Raw genomic sequence first — 14,912 nt, 5'->3', positions numbered from 1 at the left:
ACAAAATACTGAAAATAAACACACCCGCAACACTATAAATATCGTCCGCTAAACAGATTCCGACCTGCTGAACCCATTCGTCACAGATCCGCCTTCAGCGCTCTCCCTGTACCTTCTTTTCACCCCGCCGTCACTTTCATGTAGAAAGCGGTTTTAAATGTTTTCTCTCCCGAGGTCTCACCGGGACGAGATTTCATGTTCTCTCGCATTTCTCCCTTCGTATTTTTAAACCTCCTGCATCCTGCGACCTTACGAGGCGTCGGCCATCAACCACGTTTTGCTCTCCTGCAAGTTGTCCCAGCATCCTCACACAGCACAAGCTGCAGCACATTTTAAGAATTAATACATGGCAACAAATTATTTGCACATTCTCGCAGCTGTTAATTTATTTCGTGAGCTCCTAGGTGGAGCAGCAATGCGGCTGTGGAGCCAGTGTGCAATAAAAAGGAGACTTTGTGATTTCCATGCCTTCTGGTCAGCAGCGTTTTCTCGTTATCACTTCGAGATTCGGAGGGTGAATGAAAGTTATTAGTGCATTTATCGCCTCTTTCCTCTCGGCGCTAACATTAGAGAACCCAGAGGAGCAAAGATGAGAGAAATATCCACACAAAGCTTGAAATTAGCCTGGGCTGCTTTTCACACAAATTGAATGTAGAACTTTTGTAAAGAAGTACAGATCAATATGGAGCAGCGGTGCTGGTGTTGTTTGTGGTTGCAGTAAAGAAGCGTTTTGAATGTGCTGAAAGTGAAACACATATTAACATTACCAAATAATGTAAAAAGAAAAGACAACTAGACAAAAGCTTGTCGGGGCCGCTCCGGACCTCCGAGCTCCTACACGCTTCAGACCGGACAGACGGTCTGAAGAGTCTGTCCGGTGGATGGGAGAATCACCCACTGGATGCTTCCCCCATCCAGTGGGTGATGCACTGGATGGGGGAAGAGGGGAGAGGGGAGCAGGTGTGTCCGCTTGATCGCTCAAAGTGACAGCAGAGTGACAGGTGTCTGACAAGCGGGTGTCACATCAGTCGTCAGTGGGCTCAGACCTCCCAGCGGCATTCATTCATTCATTTCACTCTCAATCACTGAGTGAATGACGCAGCGGAGAGACGGACAGAGAGACACAAAGAGAGGGGGGGAGAGTTTCAGGCAGCCAGACATCCAGACATCCAGTAATTAATGTCTCTACAGATGAGAGAGCGAGAGAGAGAGAGAGACTGGAGAAAAGGGCAGCGTCCCTGCTTCCACAAGATTTCCTTCCCCGCCGTCAATTAGCATTTGGAAGTTTTAATGAATCGCACAAAATGATCTTGTGAAACTATATGGGTGCGTTATGGCCAACGGTTAAAGTAAATGTTACCATTTAGGCTTAAGAGATGGAGTCAAACACTGACTGGCTTCTCATTGGCTGCTGTTGTTTTTGTATGCATCCAAATCTCCCTTTAATTTCCAAACGGTTTCATGAAGGCAGTTGTCTCGACTGCAGAGCTGAAATGTCATGAATAGAGAGGATCCACAAGTTTGAATAGACTCCCTCATGTGTACTTTTGAGAAAAATAAAAAGTGGAATATTCAAGTTAAACATTTTAGAACGAAAACGAAGGAGTTTCCCATGCTAACATGATGCTAGCACCTGACCTTAAGCATGTTGGCATGCTATTCTTAAGCATGTGGTGTTTACCGCCTGTGCTCATACTTATACTTAGAAAATTATGATCTGTTATTAAATTCTGTAGGAGAGTGTGAAAGTGTACCAAATTTAATAACAACAAATCCGATAGTTATCAAAAAAAGAGCCGGGCAATATCTCTATATCATATCGATGCATGGTACAATATCTCTATATCATATCGATGCATGAGACTATATATCATATTATGGCTAATGACTGTTCTAGCTTTTCTTTAACTTTTTACTGAGGATTACATCAAAAATCTCATTCTAAGAATATTTTGTGAAAGCACCAATGGTCAACCTCACAATATCTGCGAAACATCTAATGTTGTTATTTGGCCGTGATGACGCTCTCCGCTCCGCGTGCTCTCTCATGTCTTCGCGTGCTCTCATGTGTCCCTGCAGCTGTAAACTGAAGCTGTATGAGGAGAAGTTGCCCAACACCAGCGTCATCATCCCGTTCCACAACGAGGGCTGGTCGTCGCTGCTGAGGACTGTTCACAGCGTGCTCAACCGCTCTCCCCCACAGCTCATCGCCGAGGTCATCCTGGTCGACGACTTCAGCGACAAAGGTACAGAGGAAACACACACACACACACACACACTCAGATATACGAGAACAGCTGCGGTCGATACGGGCTTGAGAGAGACTTTAAGTGGTATTTTCTTCCTCTGTCTCCCTCCGTCTTCCGTGCACACACACACAAACCACTGACTCATTTGTTTGCAAGTGTTGACGGTGACTGTTGCACAAATAGTGAGCTGTTCAAAAGCAAAAAGCATTAGCCAGCTTCTGCCGAGGTGTGTGTGTGTGTGTGTGTGTGTGTGTGTGTGTGTGTGTGTGTGTGTGTGTGTGTGTGTGTGTGTGTGTGTGTGTGTGTGTGTGTGTGTGTGTGTGTGTGTGTGTGTGTGTGTGTGTGTGTGTGTGTGTGTGTGTGTGTGTGTGTGTGTGTGTGTGTGTGTGTGTGTGTGTGTGTGTGTGTGTGTGTGTGATCTTTGCTGATAACTTCAGATTTGATGGGAGTTTGTTATTGACCACTGATACTTCAAAATAAATGAGGATTGAAGAAAAAATAAAGATGGACAGTAAAATAAACATGCTTACAGTTGGCATGTGTCTCAGTGAACTCACAGGTGGATTGAAACAGGTCTGAATAACTGTGGGACACTTCTTCCTCATAGAGTTTACTGAGTCTCACACACTTGTCATGCTGTAGGTGACAGTAGTGGTGGTGGAGTTGTAGAGCATTTACTGTAATAAACCTATATTTGGCCAATATAACACACATTAATTATATCTGTCCGATTACAGTGTGTGTCAGCAATATGTCCGGGGCAGTGTGTAGCATCACAAAATAGTTGCTGGTAAAGATTTAGTAATAGCTACAATGTCTGTACCCACTGTTTTTTTTTGAATATAAAATATAATTTTTATTTTTTTCCCCTCCTTTTAAATATTTTTTTCCGTGGTGAGACTGTAGATTAGTTTTCAATGCGACCCCTCGAGCTGCCTCACAGCCGACGTGACCGCTCGTGTTTGGAGCTAAAGACTGCGGCGACCTCTGAACCCGCGGTGATGATGATGAGGGCTTCTCGTGACCCCGCCAGTTTTAGCGAGGTCAGCGAGAGGATGATCCACTCTCTCTGGTGTGCTCACACGGGCGCTTTAATCAGTTCCAACTCCGGAGTTAATGCACAGCTTTGAACTCTTGCATAATAAATCGGGGGACAAGTGCAATATTATCGCCGGGGTCCGAGCGGAGGATGGAACAAGATATTCATCATTACGCCTGGTTCATATAGCCGCTGTGTGACGCATAATTTCCTGCTCACTTTCCCATTTCCATAGATATTAAATATTCCACTCTAGATATATGAAGACGGAGAGAGAGAAAAGAAAAAAGAGGGTGTGGAGGAATAATTTAATCTGACATTTAGAGGGGAAATTCAGCTGAAGTCGGGCGTAATACTGTAGTATGTTCTGCTGCGAAGGGTCTCATCATATCCTCAAATGTGACACAGCAGAGTTTGAGAATAAAACATGAACTAAAAAAAAACACAAAGGAAATTGTATAAACAGGCTGCGATGCACAGGACCACCGAGCTTCTGTATAATCCCACGTCTCCCTCACCAAACAGGCAGAATCCTCCGTGGTGGCCGAGCCGCCTGATTGGTGCAGAGATGTGCGTGGTTACCTTCTGGCAGCCCGGTGTCATTTGCATCGCTGCACTCTGGCGTGTGGCTCCTCTCTAATGGGAGGCTGCAGATTGATCAATATATCTGCCCCGCTGCCTTCAGACCGGCCTTCAGGTGGCTTAATGAAGTGAAGGAGAAGCTCGCATACAGTGGAAAGCAGCTGTGGGCAACAGATTTATTATAAGCGGATGAAAATGGATGTAAAAAGATAAAGTTTTCGTTGAAAACAGTTCATGCTTTATTGCCTCATTGCCGCATTATATACCATCTAAATACCAGGAGAACACGTGAAAGCCACTCCGTCACTGTTCTCCATGCTGATGTCGACAGCAACAATCTGTCTGCTGTCCCGCAGTAATACTGATGCCCTTATGCATTAATTGATGCTGTTTTGTTTTGATACTTCACAGCCGACACGAAGAAGATAAACAATTGATGAGATGCTTTTTTTTTTGTGCAGTTTTATTTTCTGATGTGCTAATTAGCACCCGGTCTCTACGTCGTGTAATTATATCCTCGCTGCGGAGCAGGAACAGCCTCTTCTCTCCTTTTTCAAATCATAATTAATGAAACGATTCCTATTTGACTCAAAGAGTAACTGATGATTTATATTTGCCTCTTTGCTTGGCGATGCTTTCTTGAAGTGAACTTTGTGTTTTTAATGAAGCAGGAAACTTTTCCTCTCTGGGTTCTGGGAAGTCTCGGGCGGATTGCGGACTTCTTTTCATTTCAAGCTGTTTCACCTTCACCGCGGTTCTGATCATAGGTGTGAACCCGCGGTAAAGAGCCGCTGTGCTTTTAAGTAAACAGAAAGTCTGAGAAGCACAGAAGAGCAGAGTTTGAGCTGCGAGGAGCTCTGATGGTGTCAGTCGGGGCTTCGCGGTGCGTCGAGGATCATCAGATTCAAGGCGGGGGTCAGATGGCTTTCATCGGGAGTCTCTATATTTGTTTACTCCTCGCTGTGCCGGGCTTTCTCTAAATCTTTTCACTTCACAGACTCCAGTACGTATACACCGTTCCAAAAAGTTCTGCTTCTGACAGCTCGCTCGCGGCGCTTGTTGCTGCTTGATCCAGCCTTGGAATGAAAGAAAGGTCTCTTCAGAAGTTCTAAAGAAGTGGATTGAATGTGAGACATGACTTTCTGTTGAGCAGGTCCTCATGTGCATTAACGATCGTCACTGATGCATTTCTTGTGAAGATAACGTTCCCTCATAAAGTGTATGAATAATGTTATTAATAGGTCTCTACAGCTTAGTGAATATGCAGATACTTCACTTGTATTGTAGGTAAATAGATATGCTTTTTGAATACTATCAATGTCTAACCTGTAGTTACAACCTCACGTAAATTGAAACTTAAATATGGTAATTTTGTACAGCACAATATTTGCATTTGCCAAATGATACAATCTGTCATATTGCACCTCCACACACTTTTCTGCACAAGCTGTTCAGTGGCAAAATAAGAAGTTCTCACCTGTGAGTGATGATTTTGTGATTTCCTGTTCCACCCACGGGTGCGAATAAGAGCTGCAACAACAACTAGCACTATTTACATCCATATTCATCTGTTTTTTTTTTTTCAATAAGTATCCCCTTGTAAATGTAAAATGATCTCCATCCTTCGTCGCCCTCCGTGGTCATCCTCCTCCTCGCTCCCTCTCGCTCGCCCACGCTCGCCTCCTGTATTGTCGTGGCAGTTCGTTCAGGCGGAACACTGACTCACAGAAAACATGCAAACACTTGAAACCTGCTGTTTTTATCTCCTCGCCCCATCTTCCTTAATGTCTCCTTTCTTTCCTCCTCTCCTCTTATCTTCGTTTTCCTTCACGTCTCTAATCTCTTCTTTGTTTCTTCTCGTCCCCCTTTTTGCCTTTTCTTGATGTCTCTTTATCGTTAGCGCCTCTGTCTATTTCTTGACGTCTACGCTGTTTCATCTCTTGATGTCTCTTCGTGTGTGTGTGTGTGTGTGTGTGTGTGTGTGTGTGTGTGTGTGTGTGTGTGTGTGTGTGTGTGTGTGTGTGTGTGTGTGTGTGTGTGTGTGTGTGTGTGTGTGTGTGTCCATTGTGTTTTAAGTCTTTTTTTGTGTTTCTTTATATTTTACTTATCTTCTCGTTTATCTTCTCTTCACCTACTGTCTGTGTTCCTTGATTTCCTGTTTGGATTTGTCTATTCCTCTTTTTTTTCACGGCTGCCATCTTGACATCTACTCAATGCTAAATGTTGTGGCTTGTTTCTTTTACCTGTTATTTAAATGTCCGTTATCGTTTTCTCTTCCGTCTTTCCCTTTTCTTGAAACCAGCTCCTCAAAGATCTGATAACAATATATCGGACAAACTAATATTTTAGACTTGGACACCTTAGATTTAGTCCCTGAGTTGTGACGTTGTAGAATAATTAAGTTGTCATTGCTTTCTGGTGAGCAAACTATGTAACAGAGACCAGACATACACTGATGTGACTTTTTCTCCCCCAAAATACTTTTTTGTACTTGTACTCTTTTTCATCACTAACCAAAACTAAACTGTTAAACTACGTAGCTCTTCTGTAAATGCTAAAAAGATTGCCAGAAATAAGACGCAATGTCATTTGGCAAAAGATGAGCAGCTCCTCACAGGACGACACCTTCAGCCTCTAACAGTTCATTGTCATCGTGACAATTATGAATTCAAACACAAAGATTTAACGGCAATGAATCAAAGTCAAATTGATTCCATGTAGCAACGGCAGTGTCGTGTCTTTCATGCGACAGTTCTGTTGAAGTGATGAGGAAGGATGCTCCGTGGACACTGTTCTTGCTGGTATAATAAAGTTTAATACAAACAAGCAACACATGCCATTACGGACGTCTAGATCGTCCGGAGGTCTCAAGTCGAATCTGAAAGTCCCTGCTTCTAGGGCGCTCGCTTCATCTTTATATAGGGTACATGTCATGTTTACATCTGGGCGGAACGTAAGAGAATGTATGTGGCCTCCTCATTCTACACATCCCCCCTTCTGCCCCTGGTCTCCTGCACATCTGGTTTTCATCTAAGACAACTACACTTGGGGTCTTCACTGTACTGTGCAAGACCTGAAAATATACCACAGCAGCTTGTTAACTTCCTCCCTTGACCCGGATTTGTTTGCTTTACCAAAACTAAAAATAATTTTCTTCATTTCTTCTCTGCTACTTTGTGTTACATGTCAGACAACCTATTGATACCAATATATGATATGTGACCGGATAAAGTCCTTTGATAATATTTGCCATGCTTATATTGTCCCTCATTTTGTCCCACTCGGGCTGCCATACATGTTATATATGTGAGTGTGATATCCATCTCTTCCAGGCATCGGATCAAAAAACATCTTTTTAAATCAGACTCTGAATGATCCGTTAGCTTCAGTGCTAATCTCTGCTGCTATTGACTCTGGAAACTTTACCCAGTGGAAGATTGTTGACATCAGTAAATGTCAGGTTTCTGTGTCAGTCCCTCAATCAAAGTGTTGTTTCTTTTCTTTTTTTCTATTCCCACTGACATTCAACAATCATAAAGACAGAAATCCATCATAGAAAAGGCAGAGGAACCAATCTCTCCTCCCACAGTAGCCTCAATAGCCGCGGCACCTGCTGGGTTTTGAGTGAGGGCTAGGACTGGAGGAGAGAAAAACAAAATCCCTGCTGTCTCTATGATTTGTGCTGCTCAGATATGTTGCTTGTGGTCCAAAATGAATCTTTTCTTCTCTGGATGAAAGGAAGCACCATCAGCCCGAGCTGTCATGGCGCGCATGAGGCTAATCGCTAAGTGGAGTAGCGCACACGCCTGGATGATAACGTGTGAAAATCACAAACAGAGAATTTCTCAAGCACAAGCAGAAAGAATGTAATAAGCTTTTTTATCCCGACCTAAATCTATATTGCACTCGGAGAGGAGGATGCTGGGAGCTCAACCATTTTGAACACTACATTTTGTTATAGATTAAAAATAAACTACCGAATTGTAAGTGTGCTAAATTATTTAATACACCATGAAATAGCTTCTTTACTTCCCTAAAGCGGCCATTTCAATGTTTGTGTTTTGACAATGGATGAAATGTAAAGTGTGACGTGAGAGATTGTGCTTAGGAACCCACAGAGATGCAGCTCCCCTCACATCTTTGGAGCAGTTTAGCATCTCAGCTAAAAGTTTTATTTTTACAGCCCACAACTTGACTGTTTTGGTTCATGCTCGCCGCTCTCATCGGCCTTGTTTCCTTCCAAGGTCTCAGATAAACCCACTGTACACTACCTGTCCAGCACCAGAAGACACGCGGGCCTTTTATTTTATTTTTTCTCAGGTGGTGGTCTGATTATCAGGCTAGAACAAGGTGAGGTCGCCATTCAAAATTCACTTTATTTTAGGAAGTTGTGTCTTTAAAGTCCAACTAAAATGAACTTGTGTTTTATTGTTTTTTTCTCTGCTACAGCTACATAGCTGCTCTGTAAATAGCATGACAAAAAAATCCCAAACCAAAACAGAGACATTCCTATTTATTTTAGTTTTTTCGGTATCATATTGGTACCACCTAGTTTTGATTTGACAAAATACCGCAAGGGCCAGTCCCATTCTGCATAAAGCATCAAAGCCATGGGCGGAACAGACGGTCACACTGAGCATTCACTGCGCTAAACGTCATATCGCGGGCTACATAGGTAATTAGCTGCTCGGCTGCAGCACATTAAACAGGATGTAAACGTTCCCACAGATGTCAGCTGGGTTCGGTTAGATACCGGCGTGGTTCTTACTCTTCAACGCCACCAACAACATGCCGTCTGTCTGTGACATGAAGGCCACAGAGCACGTTTCCTGACTCTGTCTATCGGTGCGTAGTCTGCCAGCTGCTGTCAACCAAAGTGCATCTGTAAGAACCACGTTTGGTGTGTTTGTGTGCCTGTTTGAGTCATTCATTGAGGATTTCTGTGCGATTGTGTTTGGTCTGCCGTGTCATCTCGTAGTTATCATTGTCTTTAACTCATCACACAGCAGCATATGGCTAGATTAGAAATGTATATAATTTACGTTTTTTCTTGTGTTACTAAAGATTCCTAAAATACTAAGAAACCACAAAAACAAGATTTTGTCAGCCAGAAGAACAGTTTCATATTTTCCTTCCATATCTCATCTCTGGCATGTTATTAGGCCTCGACATCTTCACAGCAGAGTTTCATTAAAGTGGGGACAGTGAGAGCCCAGATGTATCCATCATGGTTTACTGTGGTCTGTGACAGAGACCATCCCTCTCAGCAGGACCACTGAGCCACACTGCAGGATCACCCCCCCCCCCAGCCATGGAAACCTGTCACGGACTCCCGATTGATCGGACAATTATTCACTCACTGTCCAGTGCCTGATGGGATCAAATAGACAGGTGTAGAAACTGGGAAGCACTGAATGTTAACAGGAGAGCAATATTAACACGGGAGAAGTGAAGTATTAAACAAGATATTGATTTATTTCCCCCCGAATGTCTGTGTCTAGTGATTGAATTCCATTTCTTGTTTGTGTTTTCAACAAGTAATTAGTTCTGTGTACTTGGTTGCCAATTTGCAGCGCGCAATTTGAGAGGATATGACATGTTTTTAATGGCGCTTATCGGGGAAAATGAAAGTGCAGTTCAGTGCGGAGGCAGGTGATGAATGGGCACGAGCGATACACGTAGTCAGAGTGAGAAATTAAGCAATCAAGACACATGAAACAACATTCAGGGGGGGAGGGTAGATAAGGCGAAAAGCAGAGGTGAGGTGGATGCTTTAAAGGGGAATTAAGTAAGGTATGACTCAGCAAATAAGGTCGACAGCTCAGAGTTCTAACGGCGACCTGAAACGGACACAAATGTAAAAGGAAATTTCACAATGGAATGAGTGAGATGGCTAATGAGAGGTAATTAATCAGCATATTGCATTTTTATCTCTGAGAACAACCTCTATGTTTGAGGAGTTGAGTTGCAGTGAGGGGCCATCGTCTGTTCCTGGCGAACAAATACCACCGTAACCAGATTAGCTGACTCGTGCTGCGGTCTGAGCCAGCGTGAGAGCCGGACTGCCATTCTCTTGGCAGCAGGGCAGGTGAAACATTTAAATCTGGCCAAATGGCTGTCATGATGATGAAAACAAACGCCCTCCCTTTGATGTTTCAGTCCTCTTTTATACCCCCCCCCCCCCATCAGGGACGTCAGAATGCCAATCATGTGAATGCTTGACTCAATCCACTGCTTTAGTAAATGCACTCATAGTCATCTGTGCTGATAAAACCCCATGAAGTCATGATGGCATTACTGGACACCAACGTTCTGAATATCAAATACTGACCACTTAAGGGTTTGAAAGTTGTCTGACTGGAGGTTTTGCAGGGAAATCCATTTGTTGATGGATTTGCTTGTGGGGGGGGGGGGGGGGAGTAAATCCGCTTCAATAGTTTGCATCAAGTTCAACTTCGTTAGACTTTGACACATGAAATTGTGCCTTTGACCAATAGCAAGCTATGCTGACAGTACTGACATTTTCCAAAACAGAGGAAGCTTTGAAGCTTTGCTTTGCATTATGTTTTGGGGCGTTTTTTGTTCCCGTCACATTTTACTTTATTTCTTCTTTACATTTTTCACTGCTATTTTTAAGTCATGCACTTCTATTTCTTTAAAAATGCATTTTACACAAATTGGAAAACAATGGAATCTGTATATCCAACATTTCCCCAAGTGCCCACAAGTGTGACCAATGTTGGAGAAAATAAATGAGGCTCCATATGCTGTGTATTTTAAACTATTTACATATTTACAGCCTCTACTTAAAACCCCCTCACAGAGTTTCTGTCACTCAAGGCTTCCCAGTTGCGTTGAGAAGCGCATCAATGTTTTTTACAGTATCTGGTTCAATTCGAGCACAATTTAAAATGAGACACGTGTACAGTGAGTTTGATGAAAAGCCTTGATTTAGTTGCTTTTTCTGACGGAAGCGTTCGTCACTCGATGTTTTCAAGGACCTTCGGAAAGTTGAAAATCCGATGAAAATGTCTGTTTTTACAGCTTCTGGTTGTGAAAAACAGCACATTTGTGGCAACTGTTTGAAGGAAACGTGCCGTCAAACCCGTCGGCGGGTTTTGGGTTTCAGAGGGTTGATGCCGGCCGCCCTGCCCGACCTCAAATCATACACAGTGACACGGACCTTTATGAAACCGACTAAACGGGTCGCAGGGCTCAGTGAAAAGCAACAGAGAGACAGATGACCTGAGGACGGAGCCACCACATGTCTGGCTGGAAACCGGTTGTACCTGCTAACCTGCCCGGCTACACTCCATGATGAGCTCCCACTGCATGAGAGGAGGGAGGAGGCTGAGGGGGAGGGGAGGTCAGCTCACTCTTCATTAGGCTGTAATTGAATTTCCGCAGCCCGTGCGGGGAGGATGTTCAGCCCCCTCGCTCTTCCCTGCAGGGGAGTGTTGGCTCACTCCGGCTTCCCGACCTCCCCGATACTTTCAAGGTTAGCTCAGCTAATGGGCTATACTTGCTCCACGGAGGCCTCCGCTCGCCATCTGTCATCTGCATGTCTGAAACACGTAGACGCACGGGTACATGTGCCGCACACGCGATGCCGCTGAAAAGAGTGGAGCGAAATATGAGAGAGGGTACCGCAAGCAAACCGCCTCAGAACAGCTGACACGCTTCGTGGCAGTGACTCAACAGGGACCTGCAGCGCCCTGTTAAAGCTGACCATGCAGACTGGGAAGGGCATTCATCATCATCATCATCATCATCATCATCATCTTCCAAAAAAAGTTTAGAGGTGGAAATCATCAGAAACTCTGCTGCCTTGATTTTAATTGTAAAATGTTCCGTTCCGTTATTTGATTGGTATTTTCCAATTTTTGATTTCTGTCGGATGTAACAGGTGGAATGATAGTAAAGGAAAGCTTCATGTTACATTTTTGCTTGTGTTTCATACATGTGTCCAGTGTTGGATGTGCCTTTGCTATTCAAATACCATCTTTATTTCTTTAATGTGAAAAATATCCTGTTGAAACCTCATTTTATAGACCTGACAGTTTGATTGGATTGAAAGGGTGAAGGCAGGTCAACTTAAAATCTCCAACGACTCTTTTGTTTGGAGTTTACAATCACGCTCTTCATTCATGCTTGCTTTTGTAAGATGGGGTTGCCCTTACGGAGGACTGTTTTCTGGACAGTTGACAAAGTCCCCACATTTCCTCGGGTGTGCGTGATGGCCATGAACGGTTAAACCTGCTCTACCATGTTAGCTCAATGCTGAGGTATTAAGCTGTTAATCTAATCACAATAATAACAATGGCCACAGTGTGATCTTTTTGTTCCAAAATTGGCTGTTGCATCCCGCTAGCGCGGGAACTGTCCTCCCCGTGGTCTACTGATTACAACACAACAGCTACCGCATACATCTACTACAATCCTCCTCTCACACGAGAAGCACCCAAGCAATTTGTTTCCTTCTTCTTTTGATTAATTCTTTAGAGTTCACTCACCGAGCTATATTGCAATTTGTCTTTCATTGTAACGAAATGTAGTTTTATTTCTTAAGGGAAAAAAAAAAAGATGACTTGAATTGAACCAAAAAATAACCGATGGACGAGGTGACGTGTTTTCCAGTCCGTTCGTGAATCTTCCTTCTCAAACTCCGTCTTTGTAAGCACAGCTATGGCTTTTTCTGAGTTGTTTGTTCAGATAATGTGCAGAAAAAATGAGTTTTGTGCTCTCGCTGGTTTTCTTTATGGACAAATTCAGTATTTACTATCACAAAAGGTGACTCCCACTCCTTCTCAAGGGTCAGGGTTTATACTTATCTTCTCAAAGAGCGCGGCGCTCAAAGCAGCAACGAGACACATTTCAACACTATTTATCTGCGTTTGGAACATCCTTTCCTTCAACTAATCTCCGCCTCGCTCCCCAGCCACGTTCTGGTAAAATGTTGTTTCCTCTTTCAGTAAAGCTGTGTGTTCAGGGCCAGGGGGCAAAAAGGCGGCGATTTCACACAAGAAGCTGCACGAATCAGTGGAGCACGATATCGCGTCAGAGCGTTTTTTTTCCCCTTCCGTTTTAATTGGAGTGTACTTTGAAGATGATAGCTGTTCTCCGGGGAGGCTGACTTCATTAGCACCTGTAAGTGTCCAGGCATGTTAGCGGAAAGGGAGACATTGAGGGAGAGAGGCACATAGGGGGAGTTATCTTCAACGGTATTTGCTTGTCAGAAAATAATTTAGATGTGAAATCAAAAAACTGAGTGGGATGTTATCTAATCATTCCCACCTCCTCTTCCGACACTAAACGTGCGTGCCTCAATTCATACGGTGCTCTAAAGTCATCGTCTCCCACGTAGGACCAACCTCGCAGCATGGAACATGCTTCAGTCTTGTTTTCCATAAAGCGAGTATTATTATTATTATCATTGCTTCTGTTTTAATTGAAGTTTAGAATGAGAATAGGAGTCTCTCCCCGAGGAGCGTCATTAGCATCGGTAATAGTGGAAGTAACTGGCATCCTGCCAGCTTAATGGGGCCAATCTTAGTACCAACACAATCATAAACGCAAGTTAACCATTAGGCACGGGGCAAAAGAAAAGGGGAGGAAACGAGCGCTGATAGGAGAAGTGGCCAATAAGAGACGGGGTGGTGTTTGAGCTAAAGACTTTATATTGCCTTTTAATCGTCTCCTCTGGAGAGCTGCAGATGACATTTTTTGGCTGTTCAGCTGTAGTTGCAAAAAGCAGCTATAAAGGACGGACGAATGGTGGCTCAGGAAACATCGGAGCACCGCTGTGCGTTAGCTGAATGTACTGATTTTAAGTAGCAGGAGGCCGATGTTTTATTAATCAGGCTGCAGAGTGCCACGCTGAATGATGGCTGTGAAGATGGGCTTTAATGCACACACGCTTTAATGGCCCTTTTTTCCTTCATCTTCTCCTCTGTGTGCTTGTACTCTTCTCCATTTCACTTCTCTCGTCCTCCTTATTCACCTCTTGTGTGTGTTGATTTTATTCTTATTTTGGATTGGCTCATGCATCTTTTATATAGAAAAACATTAAATAATGAAATACATTGGGCATTAGAGTGATTCAGATTGCAGATGGTTTTGGAAATCTCAAATAAGCTTTCTAACATCAAATATGTGGTTTCTCTTCATAACACAAATCTTTCTACAGCTATAAAGATACCTTAAGGCGGCTAAAGTCTAAAGGTAGAATCCCTCCAAAGTACCAGAAGAGTATAGAACTTAGAGAAGCTAAGATACCTGCTCATCCCAAAGCACTCAGGAGAGGAGCAGTCGATTGCAATCGCTAATGTAAATTATTTACAGGAATCTAAATCAAGAAAGACTTACAGCTACAACCGCACCACAGAAGGGATGCCGTGTATCTTCCTGTTGCTTTTTTTGGAATAGGCAGAAGAAAAATAAGTGGGTAGTTTGATGCCTGTCAGAGCCGAGCACCTCCTACCGAGACTCTACGTCAAACATTCAATCATTGTGAGCTTAGCATCAAAATTCTCACCTGTATATATGTAACATGTAAGAGTTTCTGTCGGAGGGACTTTGCTTTGACATGTTCTGACAGACAAACCATTCACAATTCACACCTGCATGGGTATTTGAGTTCCTCAAAATTGGGGTCAGAACCACTTGTTATTCACAAGGGTTGGAAATATATCATAATTTCTTTAGGATCCATTGATAACAACTTGATAGCTCTTTTTATTATGGGGCCGTTTGGATTTTGAAACCTAAAAATGAGATTATGGGCCTTTTTTCTTTCCCCTCGTCCTCTTATAACAGAAGCTTGACGCCAGCATGTGTGAGAAAACTCGAACTCGCGGGTCTGAGCTGGCAGGCTGCTGTTCAGACTCTGACAATGACTCTCAAGTACTAACAATCCCCACAGGGATATTTTTACAGCGGTACGAGAGCGGCTCGACAGGATGAGGTTTGGAGATTTAGAGTGAACACAACATCAGTGCTGCCGTGTTAACAGTGACTAACAGTGACTCGATCTCTGTTAGTCA

At 43.4% G+C, this 14,912-nt stretch overlaps 1 protein-coding gene across 1 annotated transcript in view; it reads left to right on the top strand.

Moving 5' to 3' along the window:
- Window positions 1-14,912, top strand: part of galnt10 (UDP-N-acetyl-alpha-D-galactosamine:polypeptide N-acetylgalactosaminyltransferase 10 (GalNAc-T10)) — a 73,427-nt gene that overhangs the window by 28,194 nt on the left and 30,321 nt on the right. The window contains exon 4 of the mRNA XM_076102368.1: window positions 2,080-2,246. Within this exon, the coding sequence (XP_075958483.1) occupies window positions 2,080-2,246 (167 nt within the window). The remainder of the gene's footprint in view (window positions 1-2,079; window positions 2,247-14,912) is intronic.

The sequence above is a fragment of the Anarhichas minor genome, unplaced genomic scaffold (assembly GCF_050575085.1).
Source record: "Anarhichas minor isolate MPS153535 unplaced genomic scaffold, ASM5057508v1 ptg000027l, whole genome shotgun sequence".
Taxonomy (NCBI): Eukaryota; Metazoa; Chordata; class Actinopteri; order Perciformes; family Anarhichadidae; genus Anarhichas; species Anarhichas minor.
The sequence above is the reverse complement of the archived record's forward strand: the minus strand, read 5'-3'. Positions and strand labels throughout refer to the sequence as shown.